This window comes from Schistosoma haematobium, chromosome 4 (genome assembly GCF_000699445.3).
Source record: "Schistosoma haematobium chromosome 4, whole genome shotgun sequence".
Classification (NCBI taxonomy): domain Eukaryota; kingdom Metazoa; phylum Platyhelminthes; class Trematoda; order Strigeidida; family Schistosomatidae; genus Schistosoma; species Schistosoma haematobium.
The window spans coordinates 9,857,961-9,883,441 of NC_067199.1; the positions used below are offsets into that span (position 1 = coordinate 9,857,961).

Below are 25,481 nucleotides of genomic sequence, written 5' to 3' on the forward strand. Positions count from 1 at the left end.
TATTTTGCGTAGACAATTGTTAATAAACACCTGTATTTTCTGGATGATGGCTTTTGTAGTTCTCCAGGTTTCTGCCCCATACAGTAGAACTGTCTTGACATTTGTATTGAAAATCCTGACCTTGGTGTTGGTTGACAGTTGCTTTGAGTTCCACATGTTCTTCAGTTGTAAATATGCTGCTCTTGCTTTTCCGATCCGCGCCTTCACATCTGCATCAGATCCACCCTGTTCATCAATGATGCTGCCCAAATATGTAAAGGTTTTTACATCTTCCAAATCTTCTCCGTCAATTGTGATTGGATTGGTGCATTCTGTGTTGTATCGGAGAATCCTGCTTTTCCCTTTGTGTATATTGAGACCTATTGCTGCTGAGGCTGCTGCCACACTGTTCGTCTTCTCCTGCATTTGTTGTTGCGTTTGGGATAGAAGGGCCAGATCATCTGCGAAGTCTAGGTCATCCAACTGCATCTTAGATGCCCATTGTATCCCGCGCTTTCCTTCAGACGTTGACGTCTTCATGATCCAGTCGATCACCAGGAGAAAGAGAAAGGGTGAGAGTAAGCAACCTTGCCTAACACCGGTCTTCACTTTGAACGACTTTGTCAACTGTCCTCCATGCACGATGTCGCAGTGTAATCCATCATATGAGTTCTGTATGATATTGACTATCTTCTGAGGCACGCCGTAGTGTCGAAGAAGTTTCCATAGTGTTGTTCTGTCCACGCTATCAAATGCCTTTTCGTAGTCAATGAAGTTGATGTAGAGTGATGAATTCCATTCAATTGATTGTTCCACAATGATCCGTAGAGTTGCGATTTGGTCTGTACACGATCTATTTTTACGGAATCCTGCCTGTTGGTCTCGAAGTTGGGCGTCTACGCAGTCCTTCATCCTGTTTAACAATACCCTGTTGAAGACTTTTCCCGGTATTGAGAAAAGAGTGATGCCCCTGTAGTTATCACACTTGCTGAGATCGCCTTTCTTCGGTATTTTGATCAGTAGTCCTTCTTTCCAGTCTGTTGGTACTTGTTCCTCATCCCAAATCTTATTGAAGAGAATGTGGAGTATCCTTGCAGTTGCCGCTACGTCTGCTTTTAGTGCCTCTGCTGGGATGTTGTCCGGTCCTGCTGCTTTGCCACTCTTGATTTATCTGATGGCCATGCTGATTTCTTCAATTGTTGGTGGGCCAACATTTATTGGGAGGTCCGTGGGTGCTGCTTCGATGTTGGGTGGGTTCAGTGGAGCTGGTCGATTCAAGAGTTCTCTGAAGTGTTCTACCCACCTGTTTTGTTGCTCTTCAATGTTGGTGATTACCTCGCCTTCCTTGCTTTTCACTGGTCGTTCTGGTTTGCGGCGATTTCCAGAGAGTTTCTTTGTCGTGTCATACAATTGTCTGATGTTTCCTTCTCTTGCAGCCTTTTCCGCCGTCGTTGCTAAATCTTCCACATATTTACGTTTGTCGGTTCTGATGCTCCTCTTCACTTGTTTGTTTATTTCCGTGTATTCAGCTTGTGCCTTGGCTTTTTCTGCTCTTGTTCGACTGGTATTGATCGCTGCCTTCTTGTTCCTCCTTTCTTGAATCTTATCCAGTGTACCAACAGTGATCCATTCCTTGTGGTGGTGCTTCTTGTGACCCAGGACCTCATGACATGTTGAAGTGATTGCCTCTTTGATCCCCTTCCAGTTGCTCTCCACAGTAGTTCCTTCTCCATTGAGTAGATCATGAAAGGCCTGGAACTTGTTGCTGAGGACTATCTTGAATTTGTTGAGTTTGTTAGTATCCTGGAGAAAGGCCGTATTGAACTTTTGTGATACTGTCTGCCCCGTTGTCCAGTGCTTCTTGAGTTTCAATTTCATCTTGGCGACCAGTAAGTAATGATCTGATGCTATATCAGCTCCTCTCTTGGTTCTCACGTCCTCTATAGTCCTCCTGAACGTTTTGTTGATGCAAATATGGTCGATTTGGTTCTGTGTAGAGTGATCCGGTGAAGTCCATGTGGTTTTGTGTATGCGTTTATGTGGGAATATGGTGCCGCCTATGACCAGTTTATTGAAGGCAAATAGGTTTGCAAATCTCTCACCGTTTTCGTTTCTTTCTCCCAGTCCGTGTCGTCCCATGATGTCTTCATATCCAGTGTTGTCCGTTCCAACCTTGGCGTTGAAATCTCCCATCAGAATGGTCAGGTCCTTTGTTGGGCACTTCTCGACGATTGACTGCAGCCTATTGTAGAATTGATCTTTAGCGTCTTCATTGTAGTCGTTGGTAGGCGCATAGCATTGGATGATGTTCATTGAAATGCCCTCTTTCTTTGTTTTAAACGAGGCTTTGATGATCCTTGGTCCATGAGATTCCCATCCTATAAGTGCATTTTGTGCTTGTTTGGACAGCATCAATGCAACTCCTTGTGCATGTGGTGGATTTTCTTCTTCATGGTCGGAGTATAACAGGAGCTCTCCTGTAGTTAGTCGTTGTTGTCCAATTTGTGTCCAATTTGTTTCACTGATCTCAAGTACCTCTAGATTGTATCTTCTCATTTCTACAGCAATTTGGAAGACTGTCCCGGTGTCCCACATTGTACGAACATTCCATGTACCTAAATAAATGGTCGCTCTGGTTGTCAGAAGGGGCATCGGCCTCGTAACTTCCGAAGGGATTCGGCTTTCATCATGAGGCGTCATAATTCTTCTAAATGAAGATCTTCTGACTCCCAGGGCAGAGTTTAAAAGGTTTGAATAATTTTTTCTGGTTAGCGTTTTTTTAGCGAGTTAGTTTTCTACGGGATGGGGACGCTAACCCCATTCCCGACTCTCCTCCTTTATCCGGGCTTGGGACCGGTAGTAGCCCTCAGAGGGACTCCAGGCGGAGTTACTATATAAGGTACAGTACAAAAAAGTTGAAATATACTTCTTCATCATATGTGAATATATATACTTTGAAAGTGATAGGTTATGGTTCTGTTAGACTGCCAAAATGGGTATATTGTTATATGTATATGATTAGATATGCTATGGATACAATAAACTGATATCATACAACAAAATTCTATCATGTATACGTAAGTGTCTCTGAATGGAGTTGTCTACCCTACTCTGTGAAAAGCCTGGAATAAAAATTCAGACCTCAGCTTGAGAGTAACGTCTAGTTCGTCGAGCGTGCGATTTTTCCTTTTAAACCATTTCATTTAGGCCATTCTATACTGCATCGTTATTTTGGCCTAGAATTTTATCAAACAACACTATTGGATTCATCTTCTACATCACGTAGTCGATGCAACCACGTGTGGAGGAATCTTCACTAATTAAATGAAGTCATCTGTGGTTGTTATTTTAGATGGAGCTTGCAAGTTATATTCATTTCATAATAATTGTTAGAACTTTGCTACATAATATACCATATGTTTTAAGTGCTGTCCTCAGCCGTATTGCTTTAAACATAGGCAGTCACGATAGGTGGTAGTATTAACATTCCTTTTAGTATACTATCAATAAAAATGTGAACTATTTGACCTTGAATACGTTGTTTTGTGGAAATTAACAAAACGTCATATTTCGTCCGTATTAATGAACGTTAATAAAATTAATTTTCGTAGACAAGTATTTGACTCCGATATGATCTTACGAAGATTCTATGAACATAAATCTTTCATATAACTTTGTATATTACCTTGGCTAATCTCGTTTGTGTAACGGCGACAGTAGGAAACCAAATACGGTTTGCTTTGGATGAATTTATTTCAAGCACTCGTTTATACGGACAGAAAAAGCAGGAAAGCACAGCGGGGTGGAAAAAGTTGAGGAACCAACTCGATTTTCTAAAGCTTAATTCAATACTAATGGTCAGGCAAAAGTGAGTTACAGACATGTGGAGTAGGATAAGCAATGAATAAACACACGCTTCTATAAAAACATTCAAGGTGCTAGGATTGAAGCGGTTGAATAGTGAGGAGTTGTCCCTGAATTGTTGGCTTAATGACTGGATAGTGTCCGAGAATGAGCGATCGTGTGGGTTTAGAGGCAGAATTAGGTTGTATTACCTGTGTAGTTGACTAGAACCCAATTTTCAAAGCAGCAGGCGGACCTTCCACGTATCATCCTGATTAGCAAAGTCAAATTTGAATAAGTCTTAGTAACGTCGAAACCACATACCAAACGTGACACTGGATTCCGGATCGTAATGAAACTCGGAAATACTGTTAGCGACACCATCAACTGATGGTCCAACAGTAGTATGATTAGAACTGCTCGGCTGAGCGTTAGACGTGAGATTTACATCTGCTAACATCTAAATAATTTTCATCCGCTGCTCGAGCAATAATTCCACTTTGGCAGGATCTATGTTTGCGCCAACCACGTCGCCAAATTTGCTAAGGTTGGAGCGGTTACGAGTTCACTTAATCTACGAACGACAACAAAGACTCGGTGATCAAAGGCCAGTAGGCCAGCTATTTCATGCGTTCCAGCCCCGCTAACTAGAGGAACAAGTTAAAGCTTGGAATGAGAAAGTATATTCTGCAAACAGCCAGAAACGATCGATCACAACAAACTCAATTCAAAACGTATATACAGCACAAAACCGTCGTTGGGTAGAGTTACCAAATAGTGTACTAAAAGACGCAACGGACTAATAGCATTTAAGATATTTCACAGTGGGAAATACGACACGAAGGCGACAAGAGCGCTTTTGGCGCGAAAACAGAGAAACCGAAATTTTTAAATGAAATTACAAAATTAGGTTTTTTCCCAAGTGAGTTCTAAAGATTTAACGTCCCAAACGGAAGTTTAGTAAGGGAATGGTTGTCAAGGTGTAAATGTCACTAAGGAAGAAGGAATAACTTAATCTGTCCGGAAGCTAGAAAGACCCACGTGGGCTTAACATAGCATTGGACTCCAGATATTAAATTATGTGTTTCTGTAGGTTACTTTTATTTGATTGAATTTGATCATGTTGGGTACCTCTTAAATGTACACTTGCTGGTGCATATCAATTTGTGCCTTTGAAACAACGTGTCCATTTTTCAAGAGCTTTTATATTTATTAGGTGACAGTTTAATATATCATCGTCTAAGACCATCTAAAGGCAGAAAGAATATATAAAACACGAAAATAGCATAAGTGATACCAAAACTCAGTTCTAGAACTCTGGCTTACAGAGGGCTTCAGTGACGTCTAACGTATTCTAAAGGCTTTGTATTCCCTCCTGTGAATCTGTCCTGTTAATCAACATATCTGTATCTGTCAATTAATCACAGTAGCTTTGATCGTTTCCAAATGCGTGTGTGCGTATGTTTGTTTATATTTATCTGCAGACTGGTTTGGAGCTTATTTATCCCCCATATTTTACCTGTTCTTTGTATAACATAACAGATGACTAGATATCCGATAGTTGTAAATTGGCTAGTGACGAGCAAAGACCACATCATTAATTTTGCTATTTTAGCCGTCCGTCCGCCTGAAAGTAAGGTTTAGTATAACTTCAGCAATGGCAGTTTGTATTTGGTCCTCAATACCGCAGTTGCTTATCGGGGTTATCTTTGTTATTGTTTACGAAATAAATGGAAAATTATGTTATACTGCTTATCAGAATGAAGTCTGGGAGTGGTTCACAAAGAACGGCTGTAATACTTGGTTCCAAAATGCCGGATTCTCCAGACATGTCTAGGAGGGCTCCTATGTAGCGTAGAGAGAGCGAAGTTACAATTTGAGCTCAAGAGGGTATAAAACACCAAAGAGGCACATTACAGACATACTGAAGTTATCAAATCGTGTAAATTGGCTTCTCAAAGTGGTTTAGAATAGCAAAACCAGAAATAAAATACTTGATTTTCAACAATCTAGTGAACGGAGAAAACAATCTGAGAAAAGTCTATATTTTCCTGTGTTGATACCCTCATATAGCTAAATCGCCTTTATTTATCGGTGGGAATTAGCACATGGGAACCTAACATTTGGGTTTCAGTATATCGTGACTGCATGATAAATAACCCAATACCAATGATGGTGGCAGTTGGCAGCGCTCACAAAGAACACAGAACTGTACTTGGGTAGCATTTCATTCGTAAACCCATTTTTTAAATGATTGATCACGCTTATGAAAATAATGTGAGCCTACAATATCGCAAACAATGAACTAATGCTTTTATACCTGATGTTTTTGGAGTCGCATTTATAAAGTGTGTTTCTAGCTGGGGAATTATCAAACATCTAAAAACTGGGGTTGAACCATTTTCTTCTGGAGTCCCGTCTCTTGAATCCACTGGTGAATTACTGGAATTCTGAACTAGAACAGGTATTATAGGCGAAATCTGGTTCAAATGGTTGTGGACGGAATAGGATGAACTTGTGGGGTTGTGGTTTAACTGAATATTAGTACATTTATCTTTGCTACTATGACAATAGACGAAATCTCAAGGTCGTAGGTTTGTCATAATGTGAAAAACTTATTAGCACGTCACCCTCTTGGTGATGCTAAGCCAAGCCACCACCTCACGCGCCTGCAATGTCTTGCAGGACCTACGGCAGCTGATTCCGAAATTGTTAAGGAATTGTGGCTCCAATCGTTACCAGCACACATCCAACCAACGATCACAACCCTGCTTGAGGACGCACCACTCAACCAGGTGGCCCTTAAAGCAGACAAAATACTGGCAAGAACTGGCAACCGAGACAACTACATAGTTGCCTCAACGTCACGCCGAACGTGGACATCGACGCTAGTCATTCCCCGGCTCAAGGTGATAGGGGCGGTCGTATTAATACACGTTTTAGCTTTCGAGACCGTTGCAATATACCCAAACCCCACGTCCCTCGAGCCAGATCACGTTCTCGGAAAGCCGTAACCACCCGTCCAACTAGGGCATCTTCCAAAACACGCCAAAAGGCGGCTTCGGAAACGAGTCGGGTTTGGTGCTGGTTTCACCGCTCTTTCGGGTCCGGTGCCCACCGTTGTCGGGTCCCGTGCTCATACAAGGCGGGGAACTCCCGAGCCGGCGAGTAAATGCGGCTGTACTAGCCGGCCCTTCACCCCAGGTTGGTCGTTAATTTTACGTGCACAATTATCGCGCGAATGCTAGGTACCTAGTAGATACTGGTACCAAAGTTTCTGTCGTACCTCTCGGTAGCAGTAAGTCACAAGCTAAGACGCTTCGACTACGCGCTGCTAATGGCCCAGCCATTCCTACCTATGGTACACGACAACTCACGGTCAACCTGGGCAACCGATGACGGTATCTTTGGACGTTCATCATTGCCGATGTTCCCACAGCCGTACTCGGTATTGATTTCCTACAGCACTACGAATTGCTGGTCGATTCACGTAGGCTGGAGCTCACTGATACTTCGTCAAACAGCAAATTCATGGGCTCCAAAGCTCACACAAAGGCGTACCGAATCTTAGGCACCTTTTATTCGCGTGACGATATATTCCCCGCTTTATTCGAGAAATTCCCCAAATTAACTAAACCACTCGGGGAGATTCCATCGGTGACCAACCGTGTGGTACACCACATTGTCACCCGCGGACCCTCAGTCATTGCAAGACCACGCCGAAAGGCATCGGACAACTTAGCCTTCGCTAAACATGAGTTTGAAAATTTACTAGCTACTGGTATTATTCGTCCTCCTCACAGTCCCTGGGCCTCACCTCTTCACATGATGCGCAAAAAGGATGGGGTTAGTTGGAGACCATGTGGCGACTACCGAGCACTAAACGTAATTACACGCTTCGATAGCTATCCTATCCCCCACATACACGACATCACGGCATCGCTCAAGGGCACGACTATCTTTTCTAAGATCCATCTGGTACGAGCATATCGTCAGATCCCATTCACTCTTGAAGATATCGAAAAAACTGCTATCATGACTCCTTTCGGTCTGTTTGAGTTCCTACGAATGCCTTTTGGATTACGAATGCTGCTCAAACTTTCCAAAGGTTTATCGATAGCATAGTACGAGACTTAGATTTTGTTCACGTCTACATTGATGACCTGCTAATCGCATCATCAAACGCAGATGAACATTATCAACATCTTACACTCTTATTTCAACGCCTTTCGGATAATGGAATAGTATTCAACCCAGACAAGTGTGAATTGGGCAAGTCGGAAATAATGTTTCTGGGTCACATCATTAAGTAAGAGGGTATTTTACCTTGTGAGGATAAAGTACGTGCAATAAGAGAGTACAACGTGCAGTCCTTACTCAAGGAACTGAAGGCATTTCTTGGTTTGGTTAACTTCTACCGTCGTTTCATCCCACACGCGGCAGAACGGTTACGACCATTAACCGATTTACTTCGCGGTGATCCACACAAACTAGAATTGAACGATACTGAGCGTGCTGAATTTTCAGAGATCAAAACGGCCCTGGCTCAAGTCTCACTTCTCGCATATCCAGACCCGTCAGCCACGCTTAGTATAGCGGTTGATGCTTCGGATTTTACCATAGGTGCCGTTATGCAACAGAACATTTCCGGTAGTTGGCAGCCTCTTGAATTTTTCTCACGACGCTTTACTTCCACTGAAACGAGACATAGCTCTCTTGGTTGCGAGCTGCCAGCAGTCTACTGCACCATCAAACACTTCCCGCACGCAGTAGAAGGACGTCAATTCATCTTATTCACCGACCACGAGCCCTGCATACCAAGTCTGACCGCTACTCACCACGAGAGTGCAGACATTTGGACTATATCTCCCAGTTCACGATAGACCTTCGTCACATTAAAGGCGAGTCGAACTATGTTGCCGATGCTTTGTCACGTATCCAAGCGAATGCAGTTACTTTACCGGTGTTAGATCTTCCTGCTATGGCCGCCGCCCAAGCAAACGATCCTTGTTGTACAGAAGCATCACAATCTTCATCCCTTCAGTGCCAGGAAGTACCCCTAGCTACTAGCTCAGGTACTATCCTATGCTATATTTTTACCGGTCTTCCCCGACCCATCGTACTTTCTTCTTAACGTCGTCTCGTCTTCAATGCCCTGCATGGAATGTCTAATCCAGGTATCGCAGCTACATTACGCCTCATTGCTGCACGATACGTCTAGCCGTTCATGAACTAGGATGTCTTTATGTAGGTTAAGCAATTCTTGCAAGGTCAACGATCAAAAGTGCACAGGCACGTAGCTGCCCCCATTGGCACGTTCGCTACGCCTAATGCTCGCTTCGATCACGTTCATATAGACATTGTAGGACCACTGCCATCATTGCATGGGTATGACCATATACTAACGTGCATCGATCGCTCTACAAGGTGGCTCGAAGTTATGCGCATCACGTCTACTACGGCGGAGACAGTTGCTCACGCTAGATACATCAGAGACCTCATTCTCACGTCCCGGTCAACAGCACGTGTTATCTGCAACATCTGCGGACGAGACTTCAGTTTCATATCCAGATCAGCAGACCACGACACTCTTGACTTCGGATAAGATTGCAGGATCACGAAGTACGAACGAGACTATCGTCTCACGTTCTGGTCGCCGAGTGCGCTTGCCCGTACGCTTTCGTGACTAACCGCACAATCAACAACGGATACGGTGTAGAACTATTCTTATACTACATGCATGCTGCACTTTTCTCTTTTCTTTTGATTTTCATTTTTTTGTACCCTGAGCTCACGCCTCCGACCATCAACCGTTTGGTACCGTCGACTTCATTCGACCTTAAAGGAAGCTGGTCTGGCCACCCACGCTCTTGTCCACGCACTCAGTCGATGTTCTGGTTTCGAATCTGCCTGGTATATATTTGGTTTTGCACGTGGTTGTCATGGTCGCTTCTGATTCTTAGGCTCAGCGTGGTTCCGTCCTACATCTGCAGCGTTTCTGGTCCGAACCCCTACGAACGCAATCTTCAGACTTTGGATATAAACCACTCTGGTGTGGTGTGCCAATTCGAGCAACGAATACAGCACGCTTCTCCTGGTACCGTTCTACGTAAAAGACATTCATTGGCAACTCGAAGATCAACGATCGCTTCCTGTTTCGCCAGTCCTTTCGTCCTACAATCGCACGCTTACAGATCAGTCCCTCGAACCAAACCGCTACATATCGAAAGAGTAAACTCTTTCTAGCGGGGGGCTCTTGTAGTGACCTACTTTTATCAAGAGAACACGATTGGTTTAATGAAAACAATTATTATTATAACCAATTGTACCCGTGATTGTCTTACTGTACTTGTTTGTTTAACTGTACTAAAGACATCCATTATTCTTCCATTCTTGCTTTCGTCGATTGTGACCTTGCACGAACTTACGTTTGCCCAGTGATTCCGCTTGTACTCCTTTGGCACGATCTCGGTATTCTTTCGATACCACGGGATCGCCAATAAATATATATCGCTACAACTTCTAATCGCCTTCCGATATCTGGTGCGCAACCTTCTTGTAGTGGTGATCATAGTCAACCGCGACTCAACGCCACCCTACACTTCCACCATTGCTGACCTCTCCATGTTATGCGTTGAGTATGAATTTTCATAGTTATCTTATATTTAGCTCCGAAGATCGCGTGAGTATACCAGTCTCCATAACCTTTGAGGATATAGAAAGAAGTGCCACCAGAAGGTTACTTATAGGCTCAGTGAGTTAGTCTTCTTTGAAAATTGGTGTGATGCATGAAAAATTGTAAGTGTCCATGGCCTCACCTTAGCTTAACGATTGTGAGGACATGACACAAGATTAAAGTCTTCTTTCCCAACATTGCAGTGTTGCACATGTTTGATCCAGGGGGTGCATTTTTGTTTAGATCCTGCAGCTGTTGATACACGATTCCAGTGTATTGGTTTAATTCTGAGACTCCTCTTGAGTTTCAGGTGAAACGATTGTCGATGTAAGTTGTACATGACAGTTAAAATGTCTAAAAATACCGTTTCGCCAGGAGCTCTGCGGCATCGATACCATTGTTTGTCTGGCCATTGGGACTAATAACCGAGAAATCCAGATTTCAGCTTGTCGAAGACAGGCTGCATGACAGAATAAGCTTTTTTAATTGGAGAAAATTTGTCAATTATGTTGTCCTGATACTGAAGCCTATCTTTCTTCAGTGTCTTTGTGCGTTGGTCTCTTGCTGCCTACATATGCTGCCGCCACTATTTAGCTTTCGAAGGTTATGCTTTCATATGATTGTAGGTTCAAATGGTTCAAGTGGTTGTGGATGGAATAGAAGAACCTTTCGATTAACGGGCTTAAGGGTCTAGTAGCAGTGGATCACCAATACCTCCAGGCAGGAACATAGACATATTAACGATAATAGAGGAAAACAATTGGTAAATCATAGTAAGATATTATCCTTAGTCCTTACGAATAGGTCAAGTTTCCTCTTAAACGAATCCTGGGAAGTCGATTGGATTAGTTCAGTCGGCAACCAATTCTAGGATTTGACAACTCTTAAAGAGTAGAAGTTGTGTCTACAGTCCATTCTGCTATGTTGTGTCCCCAGTTTCTGGGTGTTACCCCTTAAGTTAGTGTTGGAGCTAAAATTATCTAGGTGTTTAAGGGGATGTCCAGAAGTGTTAAGGATACTGTGAGCCCTTAAGTTGCTTATAACTTCTTGGATCCGTTTAAGGAGTGGTTTGATTTGTAGCGCCTAAGATTGTATGCAGCTAAAAATCTCGACGAGCGTTTAAACCTATTAGAGAGTAGGCTTTACAGTTAACCTGTTTTTTATTTTGTTTTAAACTTCAACCCGTGTTGTCAATAGAATGATTAGACTCAGTTTTTAATATCATTTTCTAAGAAAGGTTAGACTTTCACGTTGCCAAAATCCTCAAGAGTTCTTATCGGTTGTTTGATCTTTAATATTTATTGCTGTGGATCGAAGATAAAGTTCAACTGGGTATTGAAATTTGTATATCTAACCTTCGACGAAGTCAAATGTAGAGTTACACAATTGTTTCATCGCTCGTTTTGTGTTGTGTAATTCATGGAATCAGTTAATTTTAAGCCGCTATACGGAACAGAAACACGAACTAAAGCGGTAGAATGCATTTTAGAGCCACTGTTCACAAAAGTGAAGTGTTTTGCGAGGAGAGGTCACATGAAAGGTTCTTACCGTCTTAAGTCAAAACCACAGGAGGATATTTTGTCTAGTGTCAAAGAGGTAATATTTCGTCCTTCTTGTACATTACAATCCGCAGGTTATTCAATTGCTTAGTGACGATTTCAGTGTTGTCCAGAGTGTTCCGTCACTATCGTCAGATTTTTTAACCGCTAAAACAGATGTTATTGATACTGGGCAGTATTTTTATTCTTCAGTTTCCAGTTTTTTGTCTGACCCTGCAAATGAATCCCATCAGAGTGGTGTTTGTCGATCTATCAATGCCCTTTTGGCTGCTTTGAGCAGACTACTTATACTAGCTGATATAGCGGACTCATTGGTTCTTAACCAGCAGTTCGAGGCCGTCCTCAGTGGTATTACGGAATTCCAGTCAGTCTCTTCACACGCGGTATGTTTTATGTAGTGTTTGGTTGCTTGACCAATTATTCCGTCCATTGGATTCAAAACGACGTCATCTTAAGGGCTATGTTCATGTAGCTTTTATGTCGTTTGATGTTCCTCTTGTAATCTATCATTACTTCGACCATATACTAGAACTTCTTAAAGGCTTCTTGGCGAAAATGTCCTAGCTTTGTTAACCCTTAGATTTTAGAACAAGAGACCCGATGTTTCGGTGTAAAGATTTAAGTACACAAATTGAGAGTAGAGATAAAAAATCTGGAAACATCGACACCCAGCTTCTAAGTGAGATCATAACATCAAGACTTTTGGGAAATGGAATAGCCCTCTAGCTGTTTTTGCGCTTTTGGTCTCAGTCACAAAGTATTTATGTTTATAGACTGGTACAAAGCTCCTCGTTCTCGTGTTTTCAGTAGGGTTAATATTATGGATCATTACATGTTTCTTGTGCGTTACACCTTTTGTATGGTTCCACAAATTCATCTCAGCTGATTGTGGATGCTAATAATGTGATTGTTCTTAAGGTGTAGTCGGAAAAGTTGGGGTCATAGACTTCTTCGTGGATCTGATTAAAGAATTCTTATTGATCTTGCGCACCTGAGTATGTGACTGGAAATCTGAAGGTACAAATGATTAAGACCGGTTACATATAACCTTTGTGTAAGTGGCTTTCTTATAGCTAACTCCATAATTCACAGTCCTTACTGTTAGAGCCGAAGAACCATAGAGGATGGGAGGAAATGCTTTTTACGAGTTAGGGTTTTATAACCCTTTACTAAGAACTAGCGCCGTTAAAAACGTTTGGTTGGTGAGGCTACCCCTTTATACCTTTCCATACATGATCAAATCAAATCACATCATTTATATATATATATATATATATATATATATATATATATATATATATATATATATATATATTGTCTCTTTCTTAGGAACTGAGTCGTTTATGGAATACCTTTTACCCTCATGTATTACAACTTATCAGCTTGTCAAAGAAACGTGCATCTGATCTAATTGATCTTGAAGACCGTAGAAAAATTGAGTCTGCCAACTACGTGCTTAAAAATAATACGCCTTTATTACATACATCTTGTAAGGTAAGTTCAATCTATGATACAAATAATGTATTTTTAAAGCTTGAATGAACATAAAAATAAGTGCCCGGTGTTTCTCAGCATCATCGTCATGGAAACCGCCCTTTAGCAGAACAGAGAATGTTAAAAGTTTTTTCGCTCATTGTTATATTACAAATATGTCATTCCTATTATACAAAATCATCGAACACTAAATTTATTTGGAACTCATATTAAGTCTTGGTGTGGATACTTGCTAGGCCAGGTTTGTTAGTTAAACAGGTGAAGGAATTCACTTATTTACATAACTGCATAAGTATACACAAAGTTTAGATTTAGCAGTCCAGTAAGATTTTGAGACACTAGTTATAAAATTACATTTAAAGTAATAACTTAGTGTTGTGAATGTTTTCGCTAGCGATTTCGTCAGGCCCACATGACTTCAATCCTCTCATTTAACCTCTTCACCAACTTATTGATGTGTGTCAACTATCACTTGGTTTTAAGGAGGCCAAAATATGACATCAGTTAATGAAATCACTGTCTGTTAGTTTTTTCCGTGTCATTACGGTTATACTAGCGGCGAGATAACTGACTTAGTGGTTGGAAACATTGACTGGAAAGGCTCAGAACCAGTCAAGCTTATGTAAATGCATCCACTCCTTATGTCTTCCTAGATTCTTAAATCCAAAATCATACTCTTTGTTTATCGGACTCATTCCTTTTTTTCGAATGACATTCTCTATGTATGTTTTTACAGTAGACTAGATATGATACCAAGTTAATTTGGTATGAAAACTCAATAAGTGGCTTACTAAGTGTCTAGGTAGTTCTGTCAAATATTCAGGTACCGGAAGTGCCTATTGTGCGTTTCACTACACTTAACAGGCGTTGTCAAGTGAGTAACCAAACTTGATCATTTTTGGTTTCTTTACTTCAGCTCAGAGTTTTCTTAAATTTCACTTTACAATACAAGAAACCTTTCGATTAATGAAAAAACTTACTTTTTTTCCAAATTTAGGTGTGTTTACGCTATCCTGATAATCTCATTCCAAGAGATTCAAGAACTTTTGTTTCGAATTCTCTTTCGGATGCAGTAGAGTTAATTCAATCAGTCTTTAATGGAATTTCCAAATCCAATGGTATCCGGTTACGAACTTCTGGAAAACTTTTAGAAGCTTTAGATGAGTTTGAAGTAATACATTGTGTGGTAATGAACTAAACTTATTAGAAGAAAAATAAAGACATTTCAATAAAGAAGTTCAACAAAAATATTAATGATATGAGAAATTAAATTGTAATTTAATAGTCAAATTCATGAGTCGACTTAAGCTAGACCACCATTGAAAGCCTGGAAGCACTGGATGGCCGTTTTGTCCTAGTACAGAACTCCTCAAAAGTGCGAATCCACGATCCCGCACGCGGGACTTGAACTCAGGACTTTCGGTCTCGCGCGTGAACACTTAACCTCTGGACCGTTGGGCCGACATCTAACGGTGTTAATATCTAACTTCAACCGATCCACGATATTGTGCGACCGTCCACCATTGTCTTCAGTGAGTCACTGCCTCGCAACAGACACGGCTGGACTCCATTGATCACAGCTTCTCACTAGAACTCCTGGAAATACATCTCCCAGGTTACTAGTGGTGGTCTAGCCTAAATCGACTCATGAATTCAACTATTAACTTACTACAATCTCCACAAACCCCATTCTGAGAATTGAATTGTCTTTATTTTTCTTCAAATGACAATTTTTTTGTATTATAAGTAATTTATTCTGGTTTTAGAGAATGGTTTCCCTTCCCATGTTAAATAACCATTTATTCTTACGTTGTATATCTTTTCATTTACTTCTTAATTTCAAAAACTGTTGATAAGCTCGTATTCATAATCATTTGTAAGAGGAGGTTTTTGCGTTTTGATTAGACGAAATATTGACCGTCAAAATCAATGTGTAAAGTCCTGATCAATAGATAAACTCAGTGATATAGTGTAAGCGAGTAATAGCTACTCATGAGACCGCATACTTGACTCAGACCCTCAAATGAATAGAAACCAAAGAAAGGACCAATAGCCATATGAATAGCTTTTTTTATGTAATTCGATAAATGCTTATATAAAGAGGATGAATATAAAATAAATATAACAATATACCATAAGCGATTTCAGGAAATTAGCTTGTAAGTAAATCATTCTCTAATCAATTGAGATCTGATTGTCAGGTGTAATCTCTGAGCATCGTATCAGTTTCCAACCATTTAGGTTATTAGGTATCATTACCAAACTTTGATTTGATAATTTCAAATAAATTGAGCATTCGGTAGATTGTTATAAATAAACAATATATTTGTAATATCCCAATGAGTAGAAAATTAGATTTTCTGACGTTTCGTGACTTAGTGTAAGTCACTTCTTCAAAGAATAAATAACCAAATTAAAATTAATCCATGTTTAAATAATGCAACGGAACAATCATTTTTCCGTTGCACTATTTAAACATGGATTAATTTTAATTTGGTTATTTATTCTTTGAAAAAGTGACTTACACTAAGTCACGAAACGTCAGAAAATCTAATTTTCTACTCATTCGGATATTACAAATATATTATTCATTTACATTTAGGTTAGTATTAACATATCTAAAAATGTTATTCATTTATCGAATACGAGTTTGCCTATTCGACTTTAAGCTACATTCCATTTTGATTTAAGTCGTAATAAGTTCATATCATGAAGTTCATTATAAATAATACCTAAACTTAGTCTACATTAAAATATGTGAGTTTAATGAACCGAGTCTATATTCTAGTTTTTACATATATTTTTTATTATATTGGGGAAATTATGGTAACGCATGCTTTACCTTGTTCGTAATCAGTTTAGTATCACAGTTTCTCAGTCTTAGAACACTATTTTTTAGTGTACAAAATTTAATACTGATAACTCACTCATTGGTAAAGAGAACCATTCGAACCCGTGAAACAGTAGGTGATCATGTATTTACATCACTAGATCATAGCTTCATGTGAGACATGATTGGTGAAAAATATCGAATTGATTAATATGCAGATGAATAAAAATAAAAATACAATAGTCCAAATGTTAGTGGTTTTTAAGAAAGATAAATGCAGTAATAAACTGCTAGTTTTATGCAGCCAACGTGGAAAATAGACTTTAGTTGCTATCTTGACGTGGTGGTCGGGCTTACCAATCGTGGTGACCCAACCGAGTAATTTTATCTCGAACACATGTTCCTTTAGGTTCTATCATCCTAAGAAAGTCGGTTGGAGAACGGTAAGCAACTTTAGATCTGAGTGTGAAGTCATAACTCTGACTGTAGAGGGGTGTGATAGCATTAAGGCGTTTCAATTACGACGAGCTGTCGTCGGAATTGGTTACTTCAAGTGGTTGTCCACTTTCCTCATTTTTATTTAACTTTGTCATGGACATGCTTTTAGAGATAACACTTTCATCATCTGACTTCTCAGGGATTAATCTTCCGGCAGATTCACTTGTTGACTTAAAATACACGGACGATATAGTTCTGTTTGATGAAGACGCTAACAAAATACAGTCCTCTGACCACTTTAAGCAACAATGCAAGCATGTTTGGGATGCGGCTATTTCCCTTGAAATGCAAGACTTTGTTTCAGGATTGGCGTGTTCCATCGCCTGATTTAAGAATAGGTAGTGAACGCATCGACCGCTTCACTTATCTTGAGGGTCTCGTCAGTACTGATGGTTTGGTGTCTGACAAGACCTCGGCACCGATCCAGATGGCTCGATTGGTTTTCACTAACTTACATCACTTGTGGAGTAGGCGAGATATCCGTCTGACAACCAAAGGGTGAGTTCAGTATGTAACAGTTTGTTTCGTTCTACTTTATTGGTTTGAAAATGGCCATTAAGAACAGAGAATATCCGTAGGTTACTGGTATTCGAAGCATTGATCGTGTATTTTGGGACCGGTGCCTGGGTTGAGAATAGATTACTAGGTAAAGCTGGGAAATCGACTGAAGATGTAGCAAATCTTTATGAACTGAGGTGGTTGGGATATGTGTTACTTATGCCCAACTATACCGGCTATCTTGACGGGTGATATTTTCTGGTGTAAGCGTGTGCCGGACGAAAGCTACGGACGACCAAACCAAAACATGGCATCAGTTCATGAAGTCACTGACAATAGGATTTAGCCATGTTCATAGTTGTAGACTATTTGATTGGGGTCCGCGTGATTATCGTAACCAATGGTTAGGGACTTTGATATGGCTCAAATCGTTTGCAATGACGCACATGCATTTATTCTTTGTCTTCCCTCAATTTCCGAGATTCTAGATTCCTCATATTTTTTTTCGTTTTCATTTCACTAATTCATATTTTCTTTTCGAATCGTATTTTCGATGACTAATCTTTCCTTTTAACAATGAGACTGTTACTACTTCTACTATTTTAAGATTCGGCCTGATAACTTTATTTTTCTGAGTGTGGCAACTTGAACCGATGTACATACGTACCGATTGAGCATACAGAATAAATATAATACATTCCAGCAACAGCTTTGAAACATCGTTTTTTTCTTGCCCGGCAAATCGTATCACTTCTAGAGCCATAATCTATCATTCTGTTTACTACTATTTAATATCCAAATTCAACGTTACGTTTTATCGTAATTTATAAAAAAGTCAACCTATTCTTTTTGTCTAGAGACTAAACAAGTGAAGATATGAGATCCTATTGGGTTTTATATCACTTATGGCTATAATGAACCAATTTTTCTGTTTGATTAAGACACTTATTTATCTCGATTCTAGTTCTGTTTGTTTATTTTTTTTAAAAGAAAAATTTCATAAAATAAATTATCACCATTATTTATGTTTTTTAGAATAGTCTATTTACTAATCCGGATCGAAAATCGACTGTACACATACAAGAGCATATTCAGTTTTCGTTAAAGGGACTATTATCATCAGTTTATAAGTTGGTGGATTCATCGAAATTAAATTCAAAACGACGTTCTGCTATTGATGAGTATTGTACTCAGCTTAAAAATATTACATCTGAATTAATATCAGAATATTCTAAGAAAGTAAGTATTAGTTGTTAAATCAACCTTTAATAATTGTGTTCGATACAAAGTGTAAACATCCACAGAATATCAGTCGTACTTATTTTAGAAGTTAAAATAGTCAGTTATTATAAATATAAAATCGGACAAGAATTCGTGTCGATTTATGTCCTCACAACTCATATCATTGCAGTGATAGACATAATAAGCACGATGGGAAGTAGATAAGAGAAATTCATTTAAATTATAATGAAAACCTTAACATGATAAATACTGTCGCAAAAGGAACAAATTTGACCAAAGAATGAAAAGTTGGGAAATTACAATTTGAAGGACTATAAAAAAGAAATGTTAAGGGATCATTAAGGTCAATCGTATGATCCATACGATCTGTTGAGAAAAATAGCTAGTCATGATTTGACTTCCTGTTAAATAACACAATATTTTTTTGTTTTGGTGAGATTATTCATTTGCCGGATTTAATAAGTTGGACGAAAATTAGGGCCGTCAAAACCAATATGTCATATCACTTCATGGAGTAATCGGCTGTTGGACGAAGCCGTGTAGACAGGTACGGACTACTTAGATTTTAATCCATGCGATTGTCGTACTTAATGTTTCAAGATATTTGGATGCCTGAAAATCGGTCACAGCTTCACAGATGCGTTCACCCTCGTGCTAAAGTACTTATTTTCAAACAATACAGAATTAAAGGTCACTACAAAATAACTAACATCCTTCAAAATGCTTTAGTTCACATAAAGGAATAAAATCCCCTTTATGTCAACATAGAATTATGTCTACAAATTAGAATGTGCCGATTGTGATGCCTTCTATATTGGACAGTCATTTCGTGAAATCTTGACTCGAGCCAAAGAACACCCTATTTACACAAGAACCCACCTAGTAATCCTCTAGAACTTGAAAAACTCCAAATTAAATCGGCAATAGCAGTCCGTGCCATTTTCAGCAACCATCCATTCGATATTAAAAATATCAAAACAATGCTAAAAGACTTTTCCAACTACAAAGACAGGGGATTAGCTGAAGCTTCCCATATATTGTTTAATCCTACTGCTCTCAATAGTAAAGAAGTCCTAACTATCCATCCAACTTGGATCATCTATCGGAGCTACTATATCTGATTCTATTCACATCTCACACCATCATCACAAATATAAAGTCAACTCTATCTTTCCACATTACAAATATCATATTTTTCGCATCGATTAACATACATACAAATACATAAGTATATCTCATAGAAATCACTTAGATGAGAGTGAGATGACATTGACTTGATCAGACCTGTTTTTGATTGATTAATTGGTTGATTGATTGATTGTACTAAATATTCTTGCTTTACTCCTTTGTACCATTTAAGCTTGGATTAATTTGATTTGTTTATTTATTCTTTGAAGTGTTGAAAATACTAATTTTTCTACTCATTAGGCTATTACAATTATGTTATTTTTATTAGTAAAATACTTACAGTTTTTCTTCGAATTTATTCTTTTCGAATTGTATTGTCTATTTATATTGTGTATGCTTGATTTTTTTCTCCTTCTGCTGATCATATTACTACTTTTACTACTTTAATATTTATCTCGTTAATTTAATCTCTTGTATGCTGATATCCTATGGCAACTTGAATTAATACAGTTATGTCTCAAATTATATGTTGCTTATGTTTGTGACTGAATATTTGTACAAGAAGAAAACAAGAGGTTTACTTCTGTTTAGCTTACTTTAAGTAGATGAATAAGATTTATAGTCTTTTACTTCAATTTTTTGATTTCATAAAGTTAACTAGAAATTTGTAAAGTTTACAATTATCTCAAAATATATATCCAACACCTATTAAAACTGAGTTATTAATATCAAGAGGCTTTACTTGTATGTTTTGTATGAATGGGAATTCAGTTACGAATAGCCTATCGTTTTCTTTTGTAGTGATCATCTAGTTTGATTCATAACAAGTAGCAAAGATGACTGTATTTAGAAACAATTTAAATCATTGTAATGAATTTTCTCTCTAAGTATTTTGTATCTAAGTTATGAAGTTTTATTTGCTCACTAGTAATTAGTTTGAAGATAATTTTACCTGTGTAATCAGATTAATGGTAGGTGAAGTAGTAACTCTTCTATGATTTTAAATTAGTATCATATTATACGCATTGTAAGTTAACCAAAAGTTATCACGTCTACCATGTAATTCCTAATCAGTGGTCAAACTTAATCATTCATACTCTCCATGAAATGTTTATTCAATCTTCTATGTGGTTTTAGATGCATATTACTAAAGGGACACTCTTAAAACTAGAATAAGACAGATATCCTCCAATACTCCATATTTTTCAATAATTCTACTGTTGATCTCAATTCAATGAAATTCAACTTTTGTTCTATTTCTACTCATATCTCAATTGTTTCTACAGTTGTATATAAGATTAGCAGTAGGTCGTCATAAATTCCCACATATTACATAGTTTATAGATAATCAGTTGGAATTCGTAAGTGCACATGGGTGCACATGGGCTCCAGTATCTTGCGGGAACAAATGACGTATGAACCAATCGTTGGTCACCGGCTACCATGGGATTGCATCTCCTTACGATGCTCCACCGCCTTGTAGATCAGACCTTCAGATCGAAGGCTCAGGGAGTGGCCTCCTAAGAAAACCACCTGCTTCGGTTTGGGCACCCGGGCAATGTCACAGCCCTCACACATATCGAATGAGATTTGTGTGGCGCATATGTATTTGGTGCCTCCTTGTACCAATATCTATGTGTTAAAATAATAATAATAATAATAATAATAATAATAATAATAATAATAATTTAAAATGTATTTTTATGTAGGTCGAGATTTGTTTTTCATTCCTCATTATTATTATTATTATTATTATTATTACCATTATAAATAAATAAATTAATTATTACTTATTTATTTAGACAGTTGACGTTAGAGCAACAGAGAAAATTATACAGAAATTATTAAAAATTATCAATTCATTGAAACAGCTACTTATTCGTTGTGCTATTGATTCAACATCAAATGCTTTTATGGCTAAAGAAACTTGTTTAATGGCATTGAATGATGCAACAAAATTTGGATGTGATCAACGCATTGATGCAGCTTGTCAATTATTTCAGGTGATAATTTAATTAAAGTTTATTGTAATGATTTTTCAAGGAATTAATATTAAATTATTCATTTGTAATTTATCATAATGTAATTGACTTTTTACTATTTGATGTCTTGTCTTGTGTTGCTGAATCGATACCTATATAGTAGTTAAAATATTCTGTTTTCATTTGGCAAGTCATACATTCAAACTATGCTAACTAATCACGTACTTCAGTTCGTTCACTCACATGGCCACGTGCATACAACCACTGCTAGGGAAGTCCTACTCATTGCCTTCTTGCTGCAGGATGTTGTTTACGAAATTGAAAGGACAAAGGCGAATGTCGGGTGCTTTAACCGGGTTGTTGGATATAAATGATCAACCTAGGGGAGTTGGAAAACCCTGATTCCAAACCAATGATGCACATTGACTCCAGGATCCTGAAGAAACAAATGGTGTATGAACCAATCTTTGGTCACCGGTTACCATGAGACTGCATCTCCTGACTTTGCTCTACTACCTTGTGGATCAGACCTTTAGGTCGAAGTCTCCGGGTGTGGTCTCCTAAGAAAACTACCTGTTTCGGTTTGGGCACCTGGGCAGTATCTCAGCCCTCACACAAATCGAATGATTTATGTGGCACATATGTATTTGGTGCCTCCTTGTACCAATATGTATGTGTTTAAATAAATAAATAATCACTCAGATAGAGTATAAGAGATCTTGTACATACAATGAGACTCAAAACTGTACTTAATTACATTATATTTAGTGAATATTCTATTGTTTATACTTGGTTTTGCAAAAATTAAAATATTGTTGTTAACAAAGTTGTTTGAAGAGATGTGATTATTAGTAGCACTGGTTTTGTCGACAATACAGTAATGACTTAATTAATGGTGATTAAAGCAATCGATTCTTAATTAATAAGTTCTAGGTTCAAATTCCCAGTCCATCTACTTTGAACTGAACAATTACTATTGATCTCATATAAAGTATAACTCGAGGTCGTATATACAAATATGTACAGAGTTACTGAGTTATATTAAAAAGTTTTCAGAGGAAAAGAATGGTAGATATTGCTTAAAAGGTCACCTTTACAACTATAAAGTAAATAGTTGAGTGTTGCACAAACAACATACTCTCCCTTCAATAAAAAATTGATATTTTGCCCACACCATAGTTGAGTACACGTTGGTAATGGTCAGATGGATTTTTTTGAATTCGTGTCAATATTTTGCTAGTCACCAACTCACTAAAAATACCAAATCTCTTTCCATCATCTTACTATTCCTACCATTAAATTGAATGTGTCAAGGACAATCTTTCAACTTTTCTTTTCTGAGTAGGAAATGTAAACTAGAAAAGTATATATAACCAAATTATCATATTTCATATCTCCTATTTTCATTGTTTGTTTAAACATATGAATATGATTGTGCCAACTGCTGAAAACTTGTTTTTTCGAATTATCCGATGATCAATTATTGCCAGTGTTTGAATGTTCAAAATAACTAATAACTAACTAGAATTAGTGCAACTTATCTACTTAGTACCGATTTATGTATACTGAACTTTGAGTTGTTGTACAGTTTGTATTGTTTCTGATAGTGTTGTCATACTACTACTTACTACCACTGTGTCGACAGACATAAGTAGCATGTAACACCAATGGAAAGGGGAAAACCGGGCAGCGGAAGACTAAGACGATCGGTTTGAAGAGAATAGAATGGAAAATCGAAATGAATTGTGAGCTTGAAGAATCATAGGGAATGTCATGGGCAAGTGATGAAGATTTGCAAGTGAACTATTCGGTGTATGACTTTTATATTTTACCAATATACTCTCATTTTGTATTAAAATGTATTGGTTGTCCGCACCTGTGTTCCCAACACTATTAGTACTCTGCTCTTATCCTCCTCTCAAAAATGACGTAATTAGAACGATGAGATTCCATTCTACAGCTTATAATTCTTTAATACTCCATGAAACATTAAAGAAATTCTAAATTTTTCATCTTAACTTTTAGTTTATTCCTCTATACGTTATTTTTTTCTACATTCAGAAACGTTCTGTATCTATGATATCATCTGCTTATCAGTTATGTTCATTGAGTACAGATGAAGAATGTTGCAGCAAAATCCAATTAGCTTGTCAACAAATTGAACAACTTGTTCCACAGTTAATTAATATAGCTTATTTACTATTTAAATATCCATCTTCTAAGGTAAATTGTATAATTTTACTCATTTGTCAATATTTTTTTAAAAATAAAAGATTGTAATTATTAGTGTAACATAGATTAGATTAGAGCATATTCCGCGCAGGATTTTGTCGAGGCACTCTGATTGGCTGCTCCTTAACCAGTCAGCGCTGGCGGATACTTGGAGAAGACTTTAGAATCTTCTTATGTAAAAATTATTATGATTCCTTATTTAGAATATAATTACGTTGCTGTTCAACCGTGTTCTGATTTGGGGACTTGTCGAGTAAAGTGAAGTGTCCAAAAAATACTCAGCAATAATAGTAGCTGAGTGGTAATACGAGAGATCATAACAGTAATGTAGATTAAAGCTAAATTGATTGTAATTATTTAGAATTAATAAATTATTAATCTGTTAATGGATGAGTTTACTGTTCTGTTCATTAACTATGCTAACGTTGATTGATCCACACCATTTCTTGTCCAATTAGAACATGAAAAAAGACAGTTAATATATTGTTTATATTATGGCTTAAAATTCACATGATGATAATAGAAATGAAATACAGGATCAGATGTACAATACAATCAATGTACACCACAATCTGTACATAACTAAGAGGATATTTTGTAGTAAAATACTGAGTAATAAATATTTAATTAATTTACTGTAATTTATGAACGGTAAGAGATAATATCAACAGTTATTGAGTTAACTGAAAGCTAAACAGTCAGAGTAATATAAAAATACTATAAACCAAATATTTACTAAATGCATGATGGAAAAATGTGTAGAATCATAATAATAATTCACCGAAGAAAAGTTCTCAAAATTTCACCTTTATTCACTCATGTCTAACTAGTTAGATTAACGTGTATCATTAGTTCATCATCTAGTAATTGGTATATCACAAAATAAAAAAAACGCGGATTACGTAATAAACCTGTGATCAGTTACTACTTTTTTGTATCAAAAATAGTTATTTATTATGCTCAGGTTTATTTGATCTCAAATTTTACCAGTAACATTTTTGTTCACTTTTATATTTTAAATCGAGATCATGAACTGATCAATGTAAGACCACCATTGAAAACCTGGATGCACTGGACGGTCGTTTCGTCCTAGTTCAGGACTCTTCAGCAGCCCAGTCCTTCCAGGTTTTCAATGGTGGCCTAATATTGATCAGTTCATGATCTCAATTAAAATTCAACAATCTTCACAACCCTATACATTTTTATATTTGTTTTCTTGTTTGTTTTAGTCTGTTGAATTAAATTATGAAGCATTTCGTAAGGTATATGAAGAATCGGTCAATTTACTGTATTCATGTGTTAATGAGTTAGTTGGTATGCATGATTTCCTAGCTGTATCCGATGATTTAATGTTGTTGGAATATCAAAAATCTATTCGTGCCTTATCGGTATGTAGTTTTAATTCTGTTTATATTTTCCTTTTCCTTTAAAAAAGCTGTTGCTGTACGTATTTGATTTTGAATTGTCGGATTACTGATAGTTATTTGAGTAGAAATATGGATTAGGATCTAAAAAAACTG

At 37.8% G+C, this 25,481-nt stretch overlaps 1 protein-coding gene across 1 annotated transcript in view; it reads left to right on the top strand.

Moving 5' to 3' along the window:
- Nucleotides 1-11,811: 11,811 nt before the first annotated feature.
- The window catches only part of CTNNA1 (Catenin alpha-1), a 36,649-nt gene continuing 22,979 nt past the window's right edge, over nt 11,812-25,481 (top strand). Inside the window, exons 1-9 of the mRNA XM_051215608.1 lie at nt 11,812-11,830; nt 11,865-12,094; nt 12,132-12,440; nt 13,387-13,551; nt 14,549-14,722; nt 18,413-18,616; nt 21,550-21,750; nt 23,791-23,952; nt 25,191-25,349. Of these exons, the coding sequence (XP_051066138.1) occupies nt 11,918-12,094; nt 12,132-12,440; nt 13,387-13,551; nt 14,549-14,722; nt 18,413-18,616; nt 21,550-21,750; nt 23,791-23,952; nt 25,191-25,349 (1,551 nt within the window). The 5' untranslated portion in view covers nt 11,812-11,830; nt 11,865-11,917. The remainder of the gene's footprint in view (nt 11,831-11,864; nt 12,095-12,131; nt 12,441-13,386; nt 13,552-14,548; nt 14,723-18,412; nt 18,617-21,549; nt 21,751-23,790; nt 23,953-25,190; nt 25,350-25,481) is intronic.